Genomic DNA, 26,210 nt, shown 5'->3' with positions numbered 1-26,210 from the left:
AGGCCGGAAGGGAGGAGACTCCCCGCCAGGAGCCTCCCATCTCGGTGAGAAGACTCGGGCTTCCCCATCAGAATCAGCCCTCAAAGCCATCCTGCCGAGAAGGACGGATTTGCCCCGCGTAAAAAGAAATGGCTCCAGACATTAGGAAAAGGTCTCACGGTGGCTAAGGAACGGTTTTGGGGGCGATTTTTAAAGGAACTTTTTAAAAGTATCAGAAATGATGGCTGGGTCTTGGGATGGCGCTCACTCTGTACAGTCCGCCAGCTAAACTCACACAGGACACGTCTCATTTAACACCCGAGGAAGTACTATTGTCACCCCAGGTTTGCAAAGGAGGGAAGTGAGGCCCAGGAGACACAATAACTGTGCCCAAGTCACAACACCCGAGTTCTTCTGAGCAGCCCCCGAGCTGAGACACTTGCTCACACCGCCCGCTCCCCTTCCTTCCTCCTGAGCTCAGCGTGCAATGGGCGACGGCCCTTTATCTGCTAGAAGCGACCTGAGGGGTCAGTCTGCTCCACCTCCTCGCTTTAGAGAGAAGGAAACTTGGACTCCGAGTGACGAAGGGACTTGGCCCCCGGGTCACCCAGCGCCGGGGCTGCTGTGCACGGCCCTGAACCGTGCGCGGGAGCTCCAGCCCGAGCCTCATCTCCCAGGAGCGGCCCTGACGGCCAGAGGGCGCCTGCGTCCCGGGTCCCTCAGAGACCGAGCCGGATCCAACCCGGGCGCGCCAGGTGCCGGGCCCTGCGTTACCTGCGCTTTCACCTGCGGCACCAACTACCCGGCGCCCCGGGAATTCCTGTCAGGGGCGCACAGGCCCTCGGCCAGGGGTGAAAAGACGCTGACACGGAGTCGGCTTCGCCTCGCCGGACCCCTTCGCCTTAGAACGCGGACGGAGGACCCCGAGGAGAATTGGGGAGCGCCAGTCCGGGCCGCAGGGCCGCCTGGCCTCCTCCCCGCCAGCCCCCCCTCCCCTTTCCCCCTCAACCGGCTGCAGACCTGGTCTAACGCCGGAGCACCTGACGGGGAGCGACAGCTTCGCGCTCCACAGTCCAACTGCCTGGCCTTTGAGGGGCGAGGTTCCCATGGAAACCAGAGGAGGCTCTTGGCGCCTGCGTCAACGCGCTAGGCACTCTGGGAAATGTAGTTTCCGGACTGTCCCCGGGTGGCCGAGAGGAACGAACGCAAGATGGCGCCCGAGCGTAGCGGGCGGTTCAGAGTCGCCGGGTTTGAGGGCCGTGGCGCCGCGGGCGTAGGAGAGGCCGCGGAGGCCTGAAAGGCAGTTTCTCTTGGCAGCCGGGGCTCTGAGGTGTCTGGGATGCAGGGTGCAGAGACGGGGCGCGTTCTCTTGGGCGCGTTCAGTTTTGACTTTGGAAAACTTGTCCTGACGAGGGGCCGCCCTGGCCCCGGGCCTGTCCTAGCCTGGGCTGAGCCGCGCCGAGCCCAGCCCGACGGAGGGAGAACGTTCTGAAGTGGGAGCTGGCCCAGGAGGAAGCGACTGTCGGAGGGACGTTAGCTCACAAGTGTTCAAGCCTGGGCCGGGCGCCAGCGGCTGCTCCCGAGAGGCTCCTGTGTCAGGTGGGAGTTGGACCGGGACCCCGGGAGCAGAGGCCGCCCTGCCCCTCCTGCCCCACCGCCCCTTCTTCCCCGAGCTCCCGCGCTTCCGACCCGGCCCGACCCCGGCCGGCCGGCCGCCTCGGGCTTGGCTAGGAGCTCAGTGCAGGGACTGCGAGCTGGAAGCCTGGCATCTGGTTCGGGCTCCGTCAGAGACGCCCGTCGCCCGACGTGTAAAACTGGCGATTATGAAGCCGCCCTGCCTTCCCTGGGAGGGTTGCAAGGTGCATCTGAGATGACACTGACGTGCAGGCTGAGCAGTCCATCCGCTGTACGTCGGTGCAACTTGTTGGGAGGAAATTAGGCAATGCCTTTCAAAATTGAACCTGCACGCAGCCGTTGCTTCAGCAATTTTAGAAATAAAATTTAGAAACATGCCCCATAGATTGAGAGGCCATGTGTGCACCAGAAAGTATGGGTAAGGGTACTGCTTGCTTGGAATGGGGAGAAAAAAACACAACCTATCAACAACTTAAATGTTCATCATTTAAGTTCACTTACGTGATGGATTCCATAAAATAGAATGTGTGGTGATTTTAAATAAGGCAGAGCAGCAGCTCCTTTGGCTCAAATAAATGCTTTTTATGCTTTAAAAAATAAATAAAAATAAGGCAGAGCTTTTCGTACTGGCGTGCAACTCTTCGTGGTATGAAAAAAATTTTTTCAACGTGAGAATAAGGAGTATGTTAATATACCATAATTTATATTTTTTAAAAAGAATACACTAATATATTTGATGGCATAAACACAGGATGTCTTTGGAGCGTCTCAAGAAGCTGGTCACAGTGGGTGCCTGGGAAAGATTGAAGGATAGGATCCGAGGGACACATACTTTTAATTTCACGTCTTTTTTTAAAAACTGTTTTTTGCCCTTTAACAATTTGTGAGTTTGTATATGCTGTATAGGGTTCTTAATCATTAGTCTGCATTTTTTATGCAGTTTCCAGGTTTTGTTCCCCTGTGTGCTGAACTCTCACTTCTCAAGAGTCCTCCACAGGCTCTGGTGGGCCCACAGTTCTGAGTTCAAAACTGGACCTTCCTGGCACCGACACTTCCACCTGCCCCCCGCCCCGGGCTACTGAGAGGGCAGCGTGGGTGGGATTCATGGTTGGCTACAGGGGGACGTGCAGCCCCTAGTGTCTGTGGACCAGCTCAGTGGATCAAGACTCAGAACTAGCTTCTCTGGACCCCACCTGGTGACCTTTGGCATGACAACCACAGGCAGGTACAGATGATTCTTCTAGAGCAGCCATGGGCAAACTACGGCCCGCAGGCCGGATCCGGCCTGTTAGGCTGTTCTATTGAAATTAAAAAAAAAAAAGACCGTACCCTTTTGTGTAATGATGTTTACTTTGAATTTATATTAGTTCACACAAACACTCCATCCATGCTTTTGTTCCGGCCCTCCGGTCCAGTTGAAGAACCCATTGTGGCCCTCGAGTCAAAAAGTTTGCCCACCCCTGTTCTAGAGAGCTGAATTTAGGGGCTGGATTCTATCAGTGCATCATGACATGTATTGTTAAAATATCAAAGTGGGAGGGGGGTGCTTAGGGATTTCCTGGTCTCATCCCTTCGTTTTACAGAAAGAAACAGAGACGTAAGGTGCAGTGACCTGTGAGTGGTAAAGCCAGGGCTAGAGCCCAAGTCCCCTGCCCCTCAGTACTCTAGGATTAGTGCACCAGGTTATGGGTGAGAGGCTCACTCTTAAAGCGGAGCATCAGGCCCCGGCTGGTTTGGCTCAGCGGGTAGATCATCCACCTGCGGACTGAAGGGCCCCGGGTTTGATTCCAGTCAAGGTCACGTGCCCAGGTTGCAGGCTCCATCGCCAGCCGGGGCCGTGCAGGAGGCAGCTGATCAATGATTCTCATCATTGATGTTTTGATCTCTCTCTCCCTTGCCCTTCCTCTCTGAAATCAATAAAAAATATATTTTAAAAACCAAAACAGCCCTAGCTGGCTTGACTCAGTGGATGGAGCGTCAGCCTGCGGACTGAAGGGTACCAGGTTCGATTCCAACCAAGGGCACATGCCTGGGTTGCGGGCTTGATCCCCAGTAGGGGGCGTGCAGGAGGCAGCCAATCAATGAATCTTTCTCATCATCGCCGTTTGTCTCTCTCCTTCTCCCTTCCTCTCTGAAATCAATAAAGAAATATATTAAAAAACAAAACCAAAACAAAACTGGGCATCAGGCCTCAAATCAATGAAAACACTTGGCGGCAGCTTCTACTGAGGCTTGCTTTGAGGGAAGGAGTTGCACCCACCCACCCACCCCCAACCAAAGGAGTGTGTTACAGGACAGAGAATGTGATCTTGGAAAGGGCTGCAGGTGACAACGATGGAGCCACTTTCTCGTCTTGAACACGACAACTAGGCAGCAGGAAGCCCTAGGCCGGAGGGGAAGGCAGTCACAGGCTGGCTCGGAAAATCGGACTCTTGCCCGTAGCAGGAGAAGGGTTCTCAGGACCCAGAGTGTGCTCGAGAACTAGCACCCGGTCCAAAAGGAGCCTTCATTTTTGGAACAGGCTCGGTCCTGTCCAGGCAGGTGTTGGCCGCCTCCACTTCCTCATGAGTAACTCCCTTCAGCTGTCCCAGCAGAGCCAAGCACCTGCTGCCCGACCCACCAGAGAGGGCGTGGGCAGCGAGCCTTTACCTAGGCCCTGCCCGAGGAGATGAGGAGACAACGCTGGCCTCCCTCCTTTCCCATCCTCCCTCCCACCCCACCCCCAACACGCACACCTCGAGACACCCGGGAATGGTGAGGAGACGGGGAGGGAGTAAAAGGAGGCCAGACTCCTTGAGTAACCACAGAAGAATTGGACTGACAGTAGGTGGCTTCATCATAAAATCAAAAATAATATGAAAATGGTTTTTTTTATTTCTAAGTACAAAGTCAGATACTATCAAGACTATGAAAAACTGGCCAGAGGCTGTGAAGGACAAAAAGTGGACTCTCTTTGGCCTGGTGCCCTGTGTCCCACGGCCTGGCCACGGGAGGGAGGGGGTGTTGGGGGGAAGGGTTGGAAGGGGCTGTAGGCTGAGTGAGGGAGGCCAACCTGCCAGCCCCATCAGAGGGCCCAGCTCTCTGCTCCTCAGAGCTTCCCAGGACTGGGGACTGAGAACTGGGGTTACTCTAGACCAGTGGTTCTCAACCTTCTGGCCCTTTAAATACAGTTCCTCATGTTGTGACCTCCAACCATAAAATTATTCTCGTTGCTACTTCATAACTGTCATGTTGCTACTGTTAAGGATCGTCATGTAAATATCTGATATGCAGGATGGTCTTAGGCGACCCCTGTGAAAGGGTCGTTTGACCGCCAAAGGGGTCTCGACCCACAGGTTGAGAACCGCTGCCCTAGACCTTTGGAGGCCACTGGTTCTCCGGCCTAGAGGGCCCCAGGAAAGAAGGGGGTTAGAGATGAGGCAGACAGGAGTGGGTGGGGGAGGGAGCATGAGGGAGCACTGGGGAACTGTTTTATTCCATGGCTGCAAGTGTTTCGGGCAGCGGTTGACAATGCCCCCCAAAGCACCGTCATTCTCTCTACTATATCCCCAATTGCAGAGAAAGTCTTGAGCCCTTGGGCAGGTGGACATGGGTCTGAGATTTAAGGCTGTAGAGGCTGAGGCTGTAGTGAAGGGGGCCTGGAACCTCCTGGGAGGAGCTAAGAGGAGTGCAGACAAGCTGACGGGAGTGAGGAGTGCTCCTCCCAGGAGCTGTATGCAGGCACCTCTATTAGTGTCTAAGGGGGCACAGGCATGTGTGGGGGCTCAGGCCTCGCCCTCCTCCCCACTGCCATCCACGCTGGCCTGCCTCACCACCTTCCTGAGCCTGGGTGTGGAGGAATAGCCAGCCTCCCTCTGCTCCTGCTCCTGCTTTTGCTCCTGCTCCTGGAAGGCCCGGGTCCGGCTGGCCACTAGGGCGGCGCTGTTGAGAGCAACCACAGACTGGCGGGACTTCAGGGCAGGCCAAGGCCCCTTGCAGACCCGCCTGCCTCCCTTGGCCTTTGAGACCTGAAGAAAGGGCTGTGGAGGGTCTTCATCTGAGGATTCACTTGAAGAGAAAACCTGGAAGGGGAAAGTAGAAGCAAAAAGGTCATAAAGCACAGAGCCTGGAAAAGGGTGGGTGCAGACTGTTTGTTGACTGAATACTAAAAAACTGAACTACTCACGAGACATTCCTTCCCCCTAGGAGGGAAGATCCATCCCAGCCCTACTGCCCTTTGCTCCTCAGCCCTCACCTGTCTAAGCTTTCTGGCCCAGAAGCCCTCCTTAGCTTCCCTGCACCTGCCATGTCATTGAGGCCCCCACTTCCTCATCTTGCCCCCTCTGCCTTTTTTTGATTTATTTGAGAGAGAGAGATAGACATTGATTTGTTGTTCCACTTATTTATGCATTCATTAGTTGGTTTTTTAAAAAATATTTTTTTATTGATTTCAGAGAAGAAGGGAGAGGGAGAGAGAGAGAGAGAAAAATCAATGATAAGAGAGAATCATTGATTGGCTGCCTTCTGCACACCCGCACTGGGGACAGAGCCTGCAACCTTGGCATGTGCCCTTGACCAGAACTGAACCCGAAACCCTTCAGTCCACAGGCCGACGCTCTACCCACTGAGCCAAACCGGCTAGGGCGCATTAGTTGATTCTTGTATGTGTCCTGGCCAGGGATTGAACCCACCACCTTGGTGTGTTGGGACAATGCTCTAACCAACTGAGCTACCCAGCCAGGGCCCCCCTCTGCCTTTAGACAGTCATTTGTGAAACACATTCCAGTGTCAGGGCCCTGAGCTGGGTGTGGAGTGAGGACAGCCTGCCTTTAGGACCACCCACACCCATCCATCCACCTTTCCTCCTTCCCCATTCTTCCACACCCAGTACCACCTCCCCCAGGAGGCTTTCCCAGATGTTCCCTCCCTCTATGAGATGAGCCCTCCTTCCTCCAGCTCAGCCAGGACTTCGGTCGCATCAGTGCTGTAACCCCTCTGCATGTCCTTTAATATGCTGCCTCTCAGATTTGGGAAGGGCTGCCAAGATCATCTTACCCACCCCCATCGAGGGTCAGCAGTCAGTGTCTAGCTCCTGGTCTGGGGAGGATGCTTACTGCACAGCTGGGCAGCCCTGCCCCTTAGGAAGCAAGTCCTTTTGCCAGGCTGAGAGCCGCCTGCAGCCTGCAGCCGGGCTCACTCCCAAGGAGCCCCCTGGATGCCTTGGTCCCACGACTGCTCTCCAGCTCCCATGGGAGCAGCACTCCCCTGCCCGCACCAGGCCTCTGATGCTCTGAGGAGACCAAAGAGAACTGCCGGGTATGGTCCCCAAGCTCGGGCACCCCTTGCTCAGGGCTGGAAGTGGAGCACCAATCCTCCATCCTCCCGCCACCTGCCCCCTCCTCTGGGTCCCAACCCTGCCTCAGCCTGGGCTCCTTTCTTAGCCCAGCCTCACCTCTGGCAGGTCATCAGCCCCGGAGGCGCTTTCCAGCTCTGAGGGGGGCTCCAGGAGGCTGATGGACCTCATGACCCCGCGGAGGTTGATGCGGGGCCTTGGTCCAGGCTCTTCTCTTGGGGATGCCTGGCTTTCCTCCAACCCCATGGCCATCGCCTCCCCACTGCCCCCTGGTTCTGGCGGGAACAGTGGGAAGGGTGTAGAGACCTCAGGGGCCAGGGACTCCTCTGGGGAGACCCCACCCACTTTCTGCTCCCAGACATGGCTCTGCCGGCTGTGAGGAGATGGCCCTGAGTCAGCTCAGAGCGACCCAGCAGCCATCCCCAGTACCCCGTCCCCCTGTCCTCCACTCTGTACCTGGCAGTCAGGATGCCCTGGTAGGTCTGCAGCTGGCGCAGGAAGCCTGGGTTGGGGCGGGCGATGGGCCGGAGCTCCTGCACGTGGCGCAGAGCCTGCTCCAGGCTCCAGCTGTACTGCTTCATGGCATAAGCTACCACCGTGGCCGCCGAGCGGCTGACACCCATCTTGCAGTGGACCAGCACTCGGGTGCCCTGCGCTCTGTGGAGGCAGGACAGGTTAGCCCCTTCCTGTCCCCTGGCTGTGAGGGGCCCTGCAGTATTGGGGGGGGGGGCGGCAGTCAGCGGACAGACTCACTGCCCAGGCAGAGGGGGGAGGAAGCAGCCAGGGGGATGGCATGGGCGCTCTTGAAGCTGGCGTTGGGCAGGCCGTGAGGTTGGGGACACCTGACCTTGCGGCCTCCACAAAGCGGTGTGTCTCCTTCCAATGAGGCAGCAGCTGGGCGGACTCTTCGTCCCAGAGGCGCACATTGTGGTAGGTGAAGCGCTCGGGGTAGAAGTTGTCGATCTCCCGGGCCATGTTCAGGATGTGACTGACCCTGCGGCAGGGAGTGCGAGGTGAGGCTCACAGGGCCAGCGGCTCCAGGATCCTTGGCCGGGGGACCTAGCGGGCCTGGGCGTTTCCGTTTAGTTCTCAGTTCTGAGTCAGGTGGGGGTGGCTCGGTTATGATGGGAGGAGCTGATGGCTGTGGCCCCGAGCCCATCATTTCACCCCACTGGGCATGTGTCGCCTCTAGTCCAGGTAGCTGCTGGGCTTGACTGCAGCCCTGGGCCTTCTGTTAGTCTCAGAAGTCAGTCTGAGAACAACTGCTGAGCTAAGCTGAGATTGGGAGGGTCTGCAGCAGCTGGGTGACGGGCCATAACTGGTGGACAATTGATAGGAACTTATGGGAGCCAGCAGCCAGGTCCCCCCAGGAGAGGGGCACTTCCAGCCCCCTTGACAGCGTGGGGAGGGAGAAGAGCGGGCCAGGGAGCCACAGCAAACCAGCAAGGTGGTGGTTCTGGTCTGGCCAAGACCACGCTGAGGGGCATGGCCCCAGGCACAGAGTTGGAAGCTGAGTTAGCAGCTGCTGAGGGGCGTCTGGGGGTTTCTGACCAGGTGGCCCCTTGAGGGGAGGCCAGGCAAGGGGGGTGACAGGCTACGGGCAGTCCTGAGGGGGTCGGAACCCTACCTGTTTCTCTGCAGCTCTTCCAGGTTTGCTGCATTCCACTCGGAGCCCTGTGGACAGGGAGAGGGGCATCATTCTTCCCCCGCAGCAGCGGCTGCAGCTGTCCCACTCCCGCCCTCCCCCCGCAGCTCACCAGGTAGAGGTGGGGGAAGATGCGGGAGGCCCGGTCCCGCTGCGCCATGAGCAGCAGCATCTGGTTATCGATGAAGTCGCGGTACTGCTGGAGCGGGTGGCCCAGGCGCAGCTCCAGGGCCTGGCGGATCTGCAGGCAGGAAGGACAGGAGAGGTTCCTGATGCCCCACCCTTCCCTCCAGGCTTCTGGGGACGGTACCCGTCCCGTCCCATCTATTCAAGGAGCCGAGGCCACGCATCTGGGACTGGCTCAGGACAGGAGAGCTGGGTGGGGAGACTCCAAGGGGAGGAGAACGCTGGCTCCCAGCCCGCGGGTTCCGCCCCCTCATCCGAGCCCCTCTTCCTCCCGGGCCCCGCACCCCGCCCACCTCTTTGGAAGTGATGCTGTCCAGGTCACTGGTGTCCAATACCTTCCATAGCTCGGCCCGGATTGCCTGCTCCATCTGCTCCTGTTCCAAGGGCCTGGGAGCCGAGCCCATCAGTCCGGGGACCCCTTCCCTGCTTTGCCATGACTCCCCCCCGCTTTCCTCCCTTCCCTGTACTGACCGGCCGGGCTCTGCACTGGGAGGCCGCAGAGACTCCAGGTCAGCCATGGCCATCCACTCGTTGAGGCAGCTCTGGTCCGAGCTCAGTCTGTCCTGGTAGTGGCTGGCCCAGGTGAGGGCACTGCCCCCTGGCACAAGACCACTGCCCAGAGCCGCCTCACACGCCTGGTGCAATACCTGGAGTGTGGCCCTGGGACAGAAGAGAGGCTGGGTCACACTGTCCTCCCTGCTGCCCCTCCCCGGACCCTGCAGCCGTCTCTGAGGAGAGGCCCGCTGAGGCTGGACTACCCCAGCTCTTACCACATGGTCTGGATGGAGATCGGCTTGAAGATTCGACTCTGCCCACCGGACGTCACACTGAAGCCCCTGAGGGAGAGCAGGGAGGAGTGGAACCCCACTCCGGGCCCCGGGACAGAGCCCCTGAGAGGCGCACCCACTAGACGCCTCATGAGGCTGGTCCTCAGAATATGTACACATGTGAGCTTCAAAATAAGCCCCCTTTGCCAGAGCTGAGGCAGCTGAGGCCCAGAGAAGTTAGGTGACTTGCCCAGGACCACACAGTAAATCTGAGGTCGAGCTGAGAGTAGGCCCAGGCCTCAGACACCAGCCTGGAGTTCCGCAGCAGCTCCCCAGGACCCCACCTCCCCATCATATGCATCACCCCCTCTGCCTCTCTCCTTTCACCGCCCTCCAGCTGCCATCTCTTACCCATCTCCATCTAGGTACACCTGCGTGTCACTCCAAAGAGGCAGGACCAGGCCCAGGGTGCAGCTGTAGGAGCTGGCAGGACAGAGGGAAAGCCGTTGTCCCCCAGCACCTCACTTCCTCGCCCCCCTCCCTTCCTCTCCCTGCTCCCACCTGCTATCGGGGAAGTCCACTCCCAGGAGGACTGTCTCATCCTGGCTCGCGGGGTCTCTTGTGGAAACTACCAGCAGGTAGCGGAGCCGAGGGGGTCGTGCTGCCTCCAGCTGGGCTGCCTGGGGGAGGCGGGAAGAGAGAATCCCGGGTCATAGGCCCCGAGGACCCTGCCCGCCTCACCAGGACACACACCTGGGCCTAGAACAGACCGCTGTCTGCTCCCTCCACGCCACCCGCTTCTTCCCAGACCTCAGGTCAGTGGTTACATTCCAGGGGTTCCCAACTTTTGAATTTTATGGTCTAACAAAATGTTTTAAAAGATTTTCCTTAAAGGGTGTGTGTGTGGAAAAAGGGGAGAAGGAACCTGACAAAGATCGCCCATTTTTTATCTTTGTCCGGGAAGGAGGTTTAAAATAAACCCTTTCACTTGCCATTATCATCATTTCATTCAAGAGATATTTCTTACCACAGAAATAGGAAGGACACAATCTCACCATAAAAGACGGTGTTTCCGTGGAGTAAATTCAGTTCTACACAAGACTGGCTGCACCTTCTCTTTCTCCTTTTGCTGCAGTGAGATGTCCCACAGGCACCTGGGGACTAGTCCTCGCACTCCCACCCGTGTCCCACCGCCCACGGGCCCTCCAGCTCCTGGTGGGCGCTCGGCAGGCTCCCTGAGCACCGGCCCACTACGGGCAGCTCCCACTGTTAGGAAGGTCTTGCTGTGGTTGCACAGAAGCCTGTCCCTGCGTAATCCCAGCTCTTGGGCCTAACTGGGCCCTACAGGCTCATGCAGAACGAACCTCCCTGTCCTTTCCCAGCCCTCCAGACACCTGCAGATAGGACCTCTCCCTGTTAAACAACCCGGCTGTCAGGGATTAGTAAACCCTTCACTCCCCAGGGTGCCCCTCACACTCTGCTCCCAGAGACACACCGGCCCCATTCTGCCCTCCCTGCCTCCCACCCCAGGGAGGACTCTCGTCCCCCTCCAAGAGGGCCCCTCACCAGGCGAATGTCGTCCTGCGGCCTCAGCAGCTCCACCATGAGGAGGAGGTGCTGACTCTGCTCCTGCTTCTGAGGACTCTGGGGCCCATGCCCATCGTCTGTCTGGTCCCCGTGGAGCTGCTCTTCGCCCGAGGCTTCCTCCGCGGGCCGAGGGCCGGGCTCAGCTGCGTCTCCACCGTCCCCTCCGTCCTGCAGTCCCAGGACAGCCCCGTGGAGCACTGCAAAGCTCTGCCTGGCAGGGCAGGGGGACCGTTTTGGCCTGTTGTACCTCTCAGGACAGGGGCACATCAGAATCACCATTAAAACGGGCGTTGGGCCCCATCGGCGACGCGTCAGCAGGTAGGGAGTGTGGAGACCTGAGAACGTGAATTTCCAACGAGTGCCCAGGGGGTGTGGCCCCCACACTCTGTGGCCCCCAACCTGAGCGTTGCTCCCTTTTTCTTTCCACCCGCCTAACTCGAAGGACACTGTGAACTTGACGGGGACCCAGGATCCTCAGGCCCTGTCGTCCCATCTTGCCCTTGGGCTTGTGGCCACTAGTCTGGCATAATGGGTGAAGGAACGCCACACGATCCGGGAAAGATGAAAGCCAAGGCGGAGCGCCAGCCAGCCATGCCCCGGCAGCACTGCCCCACAGATCCGGTGGTCGGCTTGGGCTGCGGGCCCTCCAGGAGGGCAGCGGCTGGCGCCCATACAGACCGGCTGCCATCACATCCATCCCCTGAGCTCGGGATGGAGGCATCTGTGCTGCGGGAGGCGCTCACCTTCGCTGGAGCCGGCTCCGCCGCCTGGAGGCCTGGTCCTGCGGGGAAAGCAGCAGCCCCCAGGACGGAGTTAGGGGGTGCTGGGCTGGGGGGAACCCGCCCGCCCACCGACCCCCCAACCCTACGGGGAGTGGAACCAGAAAAGGTGTCAGATACCCCTCCTGCCCCAGTCTACCCCCCACCGGAGGACTGGGGGAGTCCGGCCAGGCCAGGTAGGGCAACAGGGGGTACAGGTGGGCGGGGTGCTAGCGTTTGGCCCACATCGGGGCCACGGAGATGGGCCTCCACCGGCTGGTCTGGCGCTCAGAGCTCCGTCTTGCCGGGGTCGCAGTTCCGGGGGCCTCCAGCCCCCCCACTCCAGCTGAGACCTCGGGTCCCCCTCCCACACCTCCAGCCCCGTCGGCAGGACGCGCTCCCCGGGCCCCGCTGGCAGCCAGCTCCGCGGGCGGGACCGCAGCAAAGCCAGACTCACCGAGGGCCCCACCGGCGTGGAGTGGCCGCTGGCCGGGGGCGAGCGGCTCACTGTGACCAGCGCCATGGGGTCAGGCGGGGGCACTGGGCCGGCACCAGGCACGGAGCCCGCCCACGGCCACACGGACAGTCCCTGCCCAGCAGGACCAGGAAGGAGAGACCAGAGCCACCCGGCCTGGCACCTCCTCGGGGGCGGCCCTTAAAGGGCCAGGCGCCCGTCCAGCCCGGCCTGCGCAGCCGGCACCGCCGGCCCGCCTCGCCCCCGCCTCCGGAACACGGTGGAGGCGGAGCCGGGGGCGGAGCGCAGGTGAGGAGCCGGCGGGGCGGCCGCGGAGCAGAGGAGGTTCGGCCCCGCCTCCCGGGAAGCGCCCCAGCCCGGTCCTCCCCGCCCCGCCCAGTTAGGGCACCTGGACTCTGCTTTGGGCCTCAAAGGTTCTGTTACGCAGCCAAGGTGGGTCCCGGGGAAGGCCGGACTGGGGGGCACAGGTCTCAGAGAGGATCGGACACCGCGGGTCTTAAGTTGGGGGCCCCCCAAACATCTTCCTCCTGCCGGCTGGCCCTCATGCTCCCACCCTGCGAGAATCGCTGGAGACAGGCTCGTGGGGGTCCTCAGGCCCCCCCCACCCCCCCCCACCCCCCACCCCCCCCCGGAGGCGAGCGGGGTGGGGCTGAGCGGGTGCAGAGGGAAGTGACTGGTCCATAGAATGTGCCGGGGTCAGAGCAGGAGCCCAGGCCTGGGGTGCAGGGGGCTCTGGCCGGGAGTGGAGTCTGCAGGCTCCGTGTTGCCCCCTCGACAGGAGCACGAGTGGGTCCTGGGGAAGCCAGGCTGGTGGCAGGAGGAGCCTGGGTCTTCGGGAGGTGGCACAGGGCTCAGGGAATTTTTGAGGCACCTACTCTGGATGGGCACTTGGCACACGCTGGCTCCCTTCGTCCTCCCTCCCGCGGCCCTGGCGGGTAGAACGTGGTCTCACTTTACAGCCGAGCAAACGAGCAAACGGAGGCTCAGGGCGGCTAACGCCACGGCCAAGATCTGGACCCAGGTCTGACGCCATTACCCAGTGTCTCCCCTCAGCGCCCGCCCAACTGAGCACAGCAAGCCTGCCGCTGAAGGTCTCTTTATTTCCATCTTGGTCTCCCAGGCAAGCCCATCCCCGGGGCTCCAGGCCCCACATCAGCAGCAGACAGTTTATAAATAAATAAGTTACAAAAGCGGGTGGGGGGCCGACAGCCCTCCCGGGGCCGGGCAGCCAGCGTTCAGTGTTCTGTGAGCGAGAGCCGCAGGATCCGCTGCAAGTCCTCCTCCTCCTGCTGCCCTCGCCGCTCCCGCTCCTCCTGCTCCCGTGAGGACAGCTCCAGGGCCAGACGAAGCTGCTCCTCAAAGCTTGCGGGGGTCGGGGCCTGGGGTGTCCTGTGAGGGGATCCCGGGCCCCTGGGCTCTGTGGACATCTGCAGGCTTTCCTGGAGGGCCCTTCAAGGACAGGTGTGAGGGGGAGCAGGCAGGTGAGCCCCAAGGCTGGGGGTGGAGGCCAAGGGCTGGGACATGGCTTTGAAGGACAAGGACCAGGACGGGGTGGCTGGGTCCTGGGAGATCAGAGAGAAGAGACACGGTGGGGCCCCGGTCTTCCCAGCCCACATGCCGCCTTCGGTGCCGGGGAGTGATGCGCATGGCAGGTGGTCCTGGGACAAGCACCTCCACCTGCTACCACCCCCACCAGCCAAGGACCTCAAGGCAGGGCTGAGACGTGGACTGGTAGGTCCCAGAACACTCACCGCTCCAGCTGAAGCTGCTCCTCATAGGCCATGGCTCGGGGCGGAGGGTGGGTGCCAGGCCTGGTGTTGGTCAGGGCTTCCCAGACAGTCACCTGCAGCAGCCAGAGCCCAGAGCTGTCATCTCTGCCACCCCTGCCCAGACCCAGGCCCCGCCCTGCCCGCACCCCACCTGCTCCGCCTCTGTGCCTGCCTCAAGCAGGCTCTGCTGGATGGCGAACTGCAGCAGGTCGTCGTCCTCGTCGCGGAGGGGCTCGCTGCGCTCTGCGCCCAGCACGCTGTACCCCTCAGGCACCTCGAACACCGAGGGATCCACCTCGCATGGGAAAGGGCTCCCTGGGGTGACAGAGGGGCCACACTCAGCCCTCAGGACTCACACCCCAGCAAGTCGTGCGGCCCCCTCCTTCTAGAGCAGTACCTGAAGCTGGGACAGCAGAGCCAGGGGCTGGCACCCACACCGAGCTCAGAGGCTCGTCACAGCCGCACAGGTTGCTGAAGGTGATGCGGGCATTGAGCACATGGAAAAGGGGAATCTCTGTGAGGAGACAGCCAAGCCTGAGCCACTGTGGCCATAGACCCACCTGTGCCTGGCCCCTGTGGCCACAGCCACCCCACTCCCTGCAGCTGCCTGAGGCCTCCCTGCTTCCCCACCACCCTCTCACCTATCTTGACTGGGAAGCCAGGTGGGAGGCGAAGGGTGATGAAGTCCCGCAGCTTGGCAAAGTGAGCGTTGCTGATGGCCATCAGGTCAATGATGGGTGTCACCTGGTCACCCAGGGAGAGCGGGTGCTCCTCGCTCAGCCACAGTGTTGCCTTGAATCTGCCCAGCCAACCACAGGACGTGGGTCTAGGAACCTCTGGTGGCCCCTCTCCTAAAGCCCACCCACTCGGACACCTGCCTGTACTCGGGCCTTCTGCCTGGCCTGGGTTCCCCCTTCTCTCCTCAGCGGCCCCTGCCTGCTTCCTCCAGGAGCTTGTGACCTTCTGGTCCTATGGCCCGAGCTGCCCCCAGGCCCTGGGCCCAGGCTGGAGCCTATGGTAGTTTGTGCCAGCTCAGCTCGTCTAGGTGAGGGCAAGGCTGGGCTGCTGGCTTCAGTCTGAGCCTGGTCTACAGCCCTGACCACCTCCTCAGCCCACAGGTGGCCAGCACAGCCCACAGGTCAGGACTGCTGGGGTCCAAATGCCCTGGGCGGCTGAGAGAGGTTCCTGGGACAGTGCTGGGCCCGTCATGAGCTCTGTGTCACGCGCATCAGACCCTCATAGTGCCCAAGTGTGACTTCTCAGCTACTGAGAAGACCAGACTCCGCGAGAGGAAGATGGTTCCCTGGGCCATGAAGCCAGGAGGTGGTAGAGCTTTGGGCCCTTTCCACTCTGCTCTGAAGCTGGCCCCAGCAAGTGCCATTACATTTCATAGAGAACCAGACATGGGTGGTGCTGCCCGCTCATTCATTTGCTCATTCACCAAAGAGGAGTGACCAGTCCTCTGGGCCAAGTCCCAGGCCGGATGCGAGTGAGTGGATCCCCTCCTCTGGTAGGCCCATGTGCGACAGGAGTCTGTTAGAGCTCAGGGGAACCAGGCAGGGTCCCTGTCATCGACAGAAGTCCCAGTTAGCCCCGGACCTCACCTCTGTACTTTGCTGGACATCTCGATGGGGCGGCCGATGTTCCGTGACTCCAGGCTGAAGTTGGGGTCAAAGTATTCATCGGGGGAAATGGCTGTGGGGTTGGTGGGGCTGGCTGCCTGCTGCACAGGAACCTGGTGGGCCCCAGGACCCCGCTTAGCGCTCAGGACAGCACCTGCCTGGCCCTGCCCAGCGGTCGGTCCCAGCCCCTGCCCCCAGCCCTGGCTCACCCCATTGTGGGAGGAGTGCTGCTGGGCCATCCCGAGGAAGGACTGGAACGGAGTCTTCCCCCCTAAGGAGACGGGTGGGAGCCCATGAAGGGACTTTAGGCCACTGCCCCCAGGTTGCCCCCACCCACTGTCCACCCTGGGAGCCTCCTGTCAAGTGGAAGACAGAGCCGACGGGGTTGGGGTGACCCCTCAGCTTGTCCCGGATACTCTGGCCCCCTAGACCAGGGTGACCCCACCACATGGTGTGACTGGGCAGCAGCAGGCGCACCTGGGTTTACCTTTGCTCCTCGACTTGTCCTGATCAGAGAGGTGCTCCGTGCGTGTGCGTGTCACCAGCTCCACATTCATGGCGCTGTACACCTGGGGAGCAGGGGGGTTACGGGGGAGCTGGGGGCTCAGAGCCTGTTCCCCACACTCAGCCTCACCAGCACGGGACCCAAGTCCTGTCCCCAGGACAGATGAGAGCTTGCTCCCCACAGTGGAGGAGATGGCAGGGGCTAAACCCTGGGAAGTCACTAATGACAGGAAAATGGTCTGCTTTCCTCTCAGTAACTTGGGTGGGGGGCCCGTGATGTGGGTGACCTCTACGTGTCAGCGGGGGGCTGGGTGGTTGGGCGCCATTGAGTTCCCAGGGCTGCGCAGGCTTCCAGAGCCCACCGGCTCCTCTGTCTCTCCCTCCATATGGGTGGATGAGGAGAAGGAGTGGAGTCCCGGGCCTTGTCCTACCCCAGCCCCCACCACTAGCCTCTCCTGCCTTGGCCTCGTAGCCGCTAACGGTTTCCATCTTCTCAGACCGCCAGCCCCAGATACCACATTTGTTCCTGAAACAGACCAAACAGGAGTTCATGAGGCCCCGCACCCCACAACCCTGGCCAAAGCCTTCCCTTCCAAAGACTCCCTCCAATCAGCCTCTCACTGTGAAACATGCAGGGACCTGGAAGAGGCCGCCTGGACAGCTGGGACAACTGAACAAGGACTGGGGACTGGAAAGTACTGAGGAATTACTGTTAATTTTGTTAGGTCTGATAATAGTGTTGGGCTGGGTTTAAAAACATCCTTATGTGTTAGAGTCAGGTGCAAAGGCATTTACTGCTGAAATGATATGCCATCTGGGATGTACTTTAAAACAGCCCGGGGGCAGGGGGGGGGAGGTGAGGAAGGATAGATGCAACACGATTGGCAAAATGTTTAATAAATGTTGAACTTGGGTGATGAGCATATCATACTATTCTCTCTTCTTTCATAAATATTTGAAATTTTCCATAATAAAAAGTTGAAAATGAAAGTATATCTGATTCAACAATAATAGTTGGGACTTCAATAGCTCCCTTTCGATAATGGAGAGAATGAGCAGGCAGAAGGTCAACAAGGAAATAGAAGACTTGAACAACACCATAAACTAGACTAAACAGACTTCCTTAGAACACTCCACCCAGCAACAACAGAATACACATTCTTCTGCACATGGGATATTCTTCAGGACAGACCACATGCCAGGCCATAAAAGAAGCCGCAATAAAATGTAAAGGGCAGAAATGACAGTGTGTGTCCTCCCATCACAATGGAATGAAACTAGAATTCAGTAACAGAAAAAAAGATTTGGGAAACTCACAAATATATAGAAAGCAAACAACACACTCCTAAATAACCAAAGGATCAAAGAATAAATCAAAAGGGAAATCAGGGAATACTTTGAGATGGATGGAAATGAAAGTTTTGACACAACATATCAAAACTTATGGGACACAGTTAAAGTAGAGCTTAGAGGGAAATTCTTAACTGTGAATGACTATATTAAGAAAGAAGAAATCTCAAATCAATAATCTAACCTTCCATTTAAGATACTGGAGAAAGAGCCCAGTAAACCCACAACAAGCAGACGGAAGGAAATAATAAACATTAGAGTGAAAATTAATGAAATACAGAATAGAAAAACAATAAAGTAAACCAAAAGATAGTTGTTTGAAAAGATCAACAAAATTGACAAACCTTTAGCTAGATTGGCCAAGAAAACAGACAAGACTCAAATTACTCAACTCAGAAATAAAAAAGGGGCCATTGTTACTGACATTACAGAAGTAAGGATTATAAAAGCATACAAATGAATAACTGTTCCCAAACAAATTATATAATTTAGATGAAATGGACAAAGCCTAAAGGGACAAAAACTATCAAAACAAATTTTTCAAAAATCTAATAGACTTGTAACAAGTAAAGAGATTGAAGTGGCAATACAATAACTACCCACAGAAAAGTCCAGGCCCAGATGGCTTCACTAATGAATTCCCACCAAACATTTAAAGAATTAATACCGCCTGGCTGGCGTAGCTCAGTGGCTGAGCGTCGAGGCTATGGTTCAATTCCCGCGTTGTGGGCTCGATCCCCAGCGTGGGCCCTGCAGAAGGCAGTCAATCAATGATTCTATCATTGATGTTTCTATCTCTCTTTCCCTCTCCCTTCATCTCTGAAATCACCGGAGGATATTTTTCCATTGATTTTTTAGAGAGAGTGGAAGACAGAGAAATATCGATGTGAAAGAAACACATCGATTGGTTGCATCCTGACCACGGCCCAGGCCAGGGAGGATCCTGCCACCGAGGTGCGTGCCTTTGACCGGAATCAAACCCAGGACCCTTCAGTCCGCAGGCCGACACTCTATCCACTGAGCCAAACCGGCCAGGTAACACTGCCTAACTTATCCTATGAGGAATTTTTCGCCCAGATACTAAAATCAGACAAAGACATCACAAGAAAAAACTACAGACCAATATTCTTTATTAATATGAATATAAAATACTAGCCAACCAAATCTAGCAACATATGAAAAGAATCATACACCATGACCAAGTGGACTGTACCAGAGCAGCGGTTCTCAACCTGTGGGTCGCGACCCCTTTGGCGGTCGAACGACCCTTTCACAGGGGTCGCCTAAGACCATCCTGCATATCAGATATTTACATTATGATTCATAACAGTAGCAACATTACAGTTATGAAGTAGCAACAAAAATAATTTTATGGTTGGGCCACAACATGAGGAACTGTACTTAAAGGGCCAGAAAGTTGAGAACCACTGGTACCAGAGGAATATAAGGTTGATTCAACATCTAAAAATCAATTGATGTAACATATATCAATAGAATTTTTTAAAGTTATATGATCATATCAATAGACACAGAAAAAAGCATCTGACAAAATTCAAACCCTTTCATAATAAAAAACACTTAACAAAGTAGAAATAAAAGGAAACTTCCTCAACTTGATAAAGGGCACACACAACTAACATCACTCTTAATGGTGGAAGACTGAATACTTTTTCCCCAAGGTCAGAAACAAGACAAAGATGTCTGCTCCTGCCACTTCTATTCAACATTTTACTGGAGATTCTAGCCAAAGCAATTACACAAGAAAAATAAATTAAAAATAAACAGGTTGGATAAAAAGAAATAATACTAACTCTATTAAATGATGACATGATCTTACATATAAAAATCATAAGAAATCCACTAAAAGTCCATTACAACTAAAAAATGAGTTCGAGATGAGCAAGGTTGCAGAATACATGATCAATACACAAAGATCAACTGTATCTATATAATAAAAGCATAATATGCTAGTTAGACCAATGTCCTTCTGGACATCCTTCCTTCCAGACAAAGCCACAGCGGGCAGGGGCCACGGCAGAGGCGGCAAAGGCCCCCAGCTGCGGTGGTGGCAGGTGGGGGCCAGGGCCAAGGCCCTTGACGAATTTCATGCATCGAGCCTCTAGTTTTTATATATTTGCAATTAAAAAATGTAATAAAGAAAACAATTCCATTTACAATAGCATCAAAAAGAATAAAATACTTAAATTTATCAAAAGAAGTGCAAAAGGTATACAGGTGATCCTTGAACAATGTGGGGGTTAGTGGTGCCTACTCCCATGCAATTGAAAATCTGTATCTTCCAACTCCCCCCAAAATTAACTACAGTTGGCCCTTTGCATCCATGGAGTCAACCAACTGCGGTTGGGAATTCGTAGTTGGGAAACCATGGTTGAAATTCAAATCAGAATCCCATCTGACTTCTTTGTAGAAACTGACAAGCTGAATTGGGAATTCATATGAAATTACAAAGGAATCAGAATACCCAAAGTAATCCCGAGAAAGAAGAACAAAGTCAGAAGACTCACACTTTCCAATTTTAAAACTTACTACGAAGCAATATCAATTAAGACAGGGTGGCACTGGAACAAAGACACATCTATAGATCAATGGAATAGTGTAGAGAGTCTAGAAATAGACCCATACATCTATGGTCAGTTGATTTTCCACAGGGGATGTCACACCATTCAATGGAGGGAAATAACAGTTTTTTTTAGCAAATCATGCTGGTACAACTGAATCGTCACAGGCAAAAGAATGGAATTGAACCCACCATATATAAATATTAACTCAAAATGGATCAAAGACCGTTTGTAAGAGCAAAAACTATAAAACTTTAAAAAGAAAATATAGGGGGAAATCTTCATGACCTTGGTTGGATTTGGCAAAGTATTGTTTGATATGAAACAAAAACTACAAGCAACAAAAGGAAAAATAGGTAAACTAGACTTCATAAAAATTAAAAATTTTTGTGCTTCACCCTGGCCAGTGTGGCTCTGTTGGGTGTCATCCTGTGCAACAAAGGGTTGCTGGTTCAATTCCCAGTCGGGGCAAATGACCAGGTTCCAGGCTCAGTCCCGGTGGGGGGCGTACAGGAGGCAGCCAACTGATGTTGCGCTCACACATCAATGCTTCTCTTCCTTCCTCTCTCTCTAAAAATCAATAAACTATTCTTTAAAAACAAACAAACAGCCCTGGCTGGTTTGGCTCAGAGGATAGAGCATCACGTTGGCCTGTGGACTGAAGGGTCCTGGATTCAATTCTGGCCAAGGGCACGTGCCTAGGTTGCGAGCTTGATCCCCAGTAGGGGCATGCAGGAGGCAACCGATCAATGATACTCTGTCATCATTGATGCTTCTCTCTCTCTTTCCATCTCCCTTCCTCTCTGAAATCAATAAAAATATATTTTAAAAAATAAAAAATAAAATAAAAATGCTGCCACTGATACCATCTTTATAGGTTTTTAAAAATAAAAACAAACAAATATAAAACTTTTGTGCTTCGAAGTACACCATCAAGAAAGTGAAAAGAACCCACAGGATAAGAGAAAATATTTGCAAATCATGTATCTGATAAGGGACTTATAACTAGAATTTGTAAAAAGAACTCTTACAACTAAATAATAAAAAGATAACCCAATTTTTTAAATGTGCAAAGAATCTAAAGAGACACTTCTCCAAAGAAGATATACAAATGGCCAAAAAGCACATGAAATGATGCTCAACACCATAAGTCACTAGGGAAATGCAAATCAAACCACAGTGAGATACTACTTCACACCCAATAGGATGGTTAAAATCCAAAAATAAATAAGTGAACAGTAAGTGTTAAGTGAGGATGCGGAGAAATTAGAGTCCTCATACACCACTGGCAGGAATAGAAAATGCTAGTCCCTTCGGTAAACAGCCTGGCAGTTCTCCAATTACACATCCAGCTACCACATGACCCAGCAATTCTACCCTAGGTGTATATACCCAACAAAAATAAACACATATGTCCAGGCAAATATTTGTACACTACTGTTTATAGCAGCATTTTTCGTAAGAGTCAAAAGGTAGAAATAATCAGAATGTCAATGGACGAATGACTGAACAAAATGTGGTCTATTCACACAACCTATTCAGCCATAAAAAATGATGCAGCTTTATGCTACAACTGGGATGAACCTTGAGGACATTGTGCTACGTGAAAAAAGCCAGTTATAAAAGTCTACATATCGCTCTGGCTGGTTTGGCTCAGTGGATAGAGGCTACGTGAAAAAAGCCAGTTATAAAAGTCTACATATCGCTCTGGCTGGTTTGGCTCAGTGGATAGAGCATCAGCCTGCGGACTGAAGGGTCCCAGGTTCAATTCCGGTCAAGGGCAGATGCCGGGGTTGTGGGCTCGGTCCCCAGCGTGGGGTGTGCAGGAGGCAGCTGATCGATGATTCTCTCTCATCACTGATGTTTCTCTCTCTCCCTCTCCCTTCCTCTTTGAAGTCAATAAAAATTTATTTAAAAAAAAAATCAACATATCATAGGAAATGTCCAGAATAGGCAAATCTATAAAGATCAGTAGTTGCTTAGTGCTGGGGGAGGGAATAAGGGGGTGGGAATTAATAGGTAAAAGATATAGGGTTTCTTCTGAGATGATAAAATGTCCTAAAATTAACTGTGGTGATGGTTGCATATCTGTGAATGCACTAAAAACCATTGAATTGCTGTACACTTGAAATAGGTGAACTGGATGGTATATGAAAATTATATCTCAATAAAACAGTTTGGTTTTTCTTTTAGGTGTTTCTGAAGTCTGTTGTTGGAACTGGGGCATGTGTTGTCACAGAAATACACTCTGGCCGGAAGAGTCAGGTTCCTAGGCTGCCCACAAAGGCCTCTGGCCCAGACACAGCTATACTACTGAGGAGCCAACTTCGGTGCAAACAGCTGTCCTGAACCACAGCCCAAATCCTTGTTTTTATGGGAAAACATGCGAGGTCAGGAGTCAAGACACTGGGGACACCCTGACCTAGCCTCTTCCCCAGGAAGTCAGCTGCCAGTAGAGACAGGTGCAGGCTTAAAGGTTGCCACAGGATGCTTAGGTGACCAATCTTTGGGGGACACTGGGCCTGCAGTGACCGCCCCCCCCCTCATCTGAGTAGCCTCTGCAAGTGGCTCAGCCTCCCAGAGACCTGCACCAGGAGCCTCAAGGGCACTGCCCGCAGTGTGGCCAGACCCCAACTCACCTCTCAAAAGCCACATTTCGAGTGTCCAGGTGGGTGGAGACGATGGGAGAGGTGAGGCGACTGGCCACATGCTCCTCACTGGGCCGCATGGCGGCCAGCAGCACTTCCGGCTCAGGAGGGGCCAGCCCCAGCGTCTCCGTGTGCACCACCTGCCGGTCATGGTCCACTTCCATCACCAGGGCTCCTGCCTCTGCCAGCCAGTGGGATGCAAGAGGGGGGTAAATCAGTGCCAGGCCCGAGGCAGTGGATGGGGACCCATCATGACGCCCTCAGCCACCTGCCCCTCCGCCCCGAACCTCCATTTCCACACCTGGAGAGTGGAAAGAAAGGATAGCATTGTCTTCACAAGCCACAGGAGCATCTCCGGCGCCCGCGGCGAGTCCCCCAGAGCTCACCCTGGCCCTTGAAGATGAAGCTCCTCCGGCCACGCTGCCAGGTCATGTGCTCGAAGCCCAGGAGGCTGGTGTCCACCCGCAGGCTCTCACCCCGCTTCCACACACGGTACACGTCACTCGGGCACATCTTGGACACGAGGGGCACTGCAGGGGGCACAGAGGTCACCAGGGTTCTTTCCTTAAGGTCCCACCCCAGGCCCCTTGGAGCCGAGCAGTCCCCACTCACCCCAGCTGGTAAACTCCCACTTCATCTCCACGTAGAAATCGGGGGCCTGAGAGAGATCAGAGCTCCGGTCAGGGCCCTGCCTAGTTCTGGGGGCCAGTGGGCCTGGGCAGCTCCTTGTCTGCAGCCCCGTTCTGGGAGCCGCGCCCTTCAGCAAGTCCTGATGCATTGCCATGGCCCTGCTATGCCCCCATCACAACCAAACCCCACCCAGGAAACAGTGGGCCACGTGGTGCCCTAAAAAGGCCTTCAGCAATCAAACTATAAGATCCGAGGGCCAGGCTCAACCTGGCTGCTGGCGTGCTGGGCAGGGGGGTGGGGGTGGGGGTGGGGGGGGGGACCTCCGAGGGAGCTCCTGGCTGTTGTGGATCCCAGAATCCTCATCTGTAAACGGAGCACAAGGACCCCCTCTGGGCCTGCCCCTGGGATGGGGGAAGGAGGTAGTGCGCTCCCTCAACCCCCCTCCTCCCCCGGTGCTTGGAGAAGGGCAGACAGGTATTCTAGAAGCGCAGGCCACATCCGTGGAGTTGGATGAAATCCTCCCTCCAGAAAAATCTGCATTCACCAGGGGGCCCATGGTCTAAAGCTCTGCTGAGATTTCTGGCAGTAGGAGACCCTAATGCGGGTAAGGGCTTTCCTTCCAAAAGACCCGCTCTGGTCCCTGTGGGCCTGGACTCCTCTCTTTCCTCCGCGACCCTGGGCTGGGGTCATAAGAGAGGGACTTCGGGGGTGAGGGCATGCGCTGGGGAGTGGGAGCGGCCGGGGAGAGGTCAATGGGGGAAAAAGGAGACATATGTAATACTTTAAACAATAAAGAATTTAAATGAAAAATAATCAGAGATCTCGATAGACACAAAAAGAGAGAGAGAGGCACTTTGTCGGCAGTGTTGGGAAAGCATGCTGCACAAGCTGGGTGCCCTTCCCAGGCCAGGCCAGGCCAGGCACGTGTGACCCGGTGACCGCCACGCAGCCTGCCAGCCCCCTGCCATGGCTCTCCACCCCTCTTACTGGCCACACCTCTGTGCCCTCTGTACCTGGCGGAGTTTGTTGAGCAGTTCCGGAATGCCAGCCAGCCTCTGCTTGGCCCTCTGGTAGTCCCGGTACTGGAGCACCACTTGCACCATCTCAGGGTCCCCAGTGCTAACCGCCTCCTGCAGGACTGGGGTCACCAAGCTGCTGAAGGGTGCTCTCGCCACGGCCCCAGGTCTGGTCACTCACCAACCCCATGTCACCCTCAAGGAAGCCCGTTTGCCCGCTGCAGTACCTGCCCAGCCCTGGCAGCTCTCTTTGCCCACGTTGGCATTGTGTCGGAGGAGGACTCTCACGGACTCCAGGTTCCCCAGGGAAACGGCCAGCTCCAGCGGGGTGCGCCCGCGGGGGTCCTCCTGTTCAATGTCATGCTGGGGGAGAGGGGACACTCAGCAGGGGGCAAGGGGAGAGAGGCAGGGGCAAGAGGACCCCTGGGCTGGACGGCGCTGGGAGCCGCTATATGGGAAATAAGCAGGCGGACAGGCGGTGGAAATGGCAGAGGGCGCACCTCGTTGTCCCTGCAGGGGCCGGGAAAGGGCAGGTGGGAAGGGCCTGCCCGCCTCTCCTGTGCTTTGCCAGGGACAGAGCTGTGGGCCCAGTGGGGGGCCTGGTCGGCCAGAGGTAGAGCTGCGGCTGTCAAGAGCTTGGGCCGGCCTCGGGACCAGGACCGGGTTGCTCCATCTCAGCCTGGCTCAGGGGCGGCCGTGGCGAGAGATGAGGGGCTGGGTGCAGTGCGGAGCGGGGACACGGGCGAGGCGGGCGAGGCTCAAGCGAGAGGGGCAGGTCACCTGGGCTGCCATCGGCCCGGGGAAGGTGAGCAGGGAGGCGGCTGCGGCGCCGAGCGGGGACGGGAGGCCTCCGGGATGGAGGCCAGGGCTTTGGGCGCGGAGCCCCGAGGACGGTCCGGGTGCCCGGCGGGCCTCACCTGGCGGCTGTGCAGCGCGGCCTCCAGTTCGCGGTGCCGGTTCGCCCAGACGAGCCGGTGCAGCGGGAAGGTGGGGCCCGGGCCGGCCATGCTGGGCCTCAGCGCCGCATCCCGGGCGGGCGGGCGGGCGGGCGGGCGTGGCGAGGGCGGCCCGGCCCTGCCTCTGCTCGGAGCCTGGCGCGGCCCCCTCGCCTCGCGTCCTCACGGCGCCCCGGCGACACCACCGCAGCCCCCGACCCCGCGCCTCCGCGGCAGTGGCGGCAGTGGCGGCAGCGGCGGCGCAGGTGGCGGGGAGGGCGGGCCGGGGGCGGGGCTGAGCCGGGGCGGGGCGTCGGGCCGCGCGCCCCCTCGCCACCCGCAGCCATGGCAACCGCAGCCGAGCCCGCGCGCGGAGGTCTGGCGGCCGCGCTGCCCGGCGCCGGTGGCCAGTGCGCGCGCCGGGGAGAAGCCCGGTCCGGCCTCTGTGCCAAGAGGGTCTGCGGAGGGCGGTCCGGAAGGCGGGGCCTGGCTGCAGCTCCGCCCGCCGCCTGCAGGGGGCGCCCCAGCCCAGCGTAGGCCCTCCTGGCGGGTCCCGCAGGGGAAGGAGGGCGCCCGGGGGTGGGGCGTCTCGGCGAGGGGCGGGGACTGGGACCCCGGGGCGTGCGCGCGCAGCGGGCTGCCCTTATGCTACGCGTGGGTTATCGTATTTCGCCGGCAGTCCTGCTGGGCCCGGTCCCCTTCCTTCCCCCGCCCGCCTCCCGCCTTCCCACCCCCGGCCACTGTAGGGTGGCCAGCTGAGCGTGAAGCAGGGACCTGGGCCCGGGTCTGGAGG

General features: G+C 56.8%; 2 protein-coding genes across 2 annotated transcripts; both read right to left on the bottom strand.

The window, feature by feature from the left end:
• Window positions 1–4,443: 4,443 nt before the first annotated feature.
• Window positions 4,444–12,412, bottom strand: SSH3 (slingshot protein phosphatase 3; the record flags this gene model as incomplete). Its single annotated transcript, XM_081100200.1, has 14 exons — window positions 4,444–5,675; window positions 7,046–7,319; window positions 7,403–7,603; window positions 7,794–7,940; window positions 8,574–8,620; window positions 8,704–8,832; window positions 9,071–9,164; window positions 9,249–9,437; window positions 9,548–9,613; window positions 9,956–10,027; window positions 10,106–10,224; window positions 11,111–11,342; window positions 11,875–11,912; window positions 12,347–12,412. The coding sequence occupies 14 exons, from the start codon at window positions 12,410–12,412 to the stop codon at window positions 5,379–5,381; spliced, it is 1,971 nt and encodes a 656-aa protein (XP_080956326.1). The 3' UTR covers window positions 4,444–5,378.
• Window positions 12,413–13,444: 1,032 nt separating this feature from the next.
• Window positions 13,445–25,578, bottom strand: ANKRD13D (ankyrin repeat domain 13D). Its single transcript, XM_081100162.1, has 15 exons — window positions 25,400–25,578; window positions 24,710–24,845; window positions 24,480–24,604; window positions 23,449–23,494; window positions 23,223–23,366; window positions 22,828–23,017; window positions 16,719–16,785; window positions 16,243–16,324; window positions 15,965–16,026; window positions 15,738–15,868; window positions 14,775–14,932; window positions 14,531–14,647; window positions 14,285–14,448; window positions 14,116–14,207; window positions 13,445–13,813 (listed from the first exon to the last, which is right to left on the bottom strand). The coding sequence occupies exons 1-15, from the start codon at window positions 25,487–25,489 to the stop codon at window positions 13,600–13,602; spliced, it is 1,818 nt and encodes a 605-aa protein (XP_080956288.1). The 5' UTR covers window positions 25,490–25,578; the 3' UTR covers window positions 13,445–13,599.
• Window positions 25,579–26,210: the final 632 nt, after the last annotated feature.

This window comes from Myotis nattereri (genome assembly GCF_964212035.1).
Source record: "Myotis nattereri genome assembly, chromosome: 9".
Classification (NCBI taxonomy): Eukaryota; Metazoa; Chordata; class Mammalia; order Chiroptera; family Vespertilionidae; genus Myotis; species Myotis nattereri.
Note: the sequence above shows the minus strand (reverse complement) of the source record. Positions and strands in the feature narration are given on the sequence as shown.

What these genes read in the sequence shown, in the direction of transcription:
- ANKRD13D (XM_081100162.1), bottom strand. Translation starts at nt 25,489, where the DNA reads ATGGCCGGCCCGGGCCCCACCTTCCCGCTGCACCGGCTCGTCTGGGCG. An exon ending in GGACAAGTCGAGGAGCAAAG is followed by an intron (nt 16,027 to 16,242) that starts GTAAACCCAGGT and finishes CCGTCTCCTTAG; the next exon opens with GGGGGAAGACTCCGTTCCAG. An exon ending in TGGCTTCCCAGTCAAGATAG is followed by an intron (nt 14,648 to 14,774) that starts GTGAGAGGGTGG and finishes GTCTCCTCACAG; the next exon opens with AGATTCCCCTTTTCCATGTG.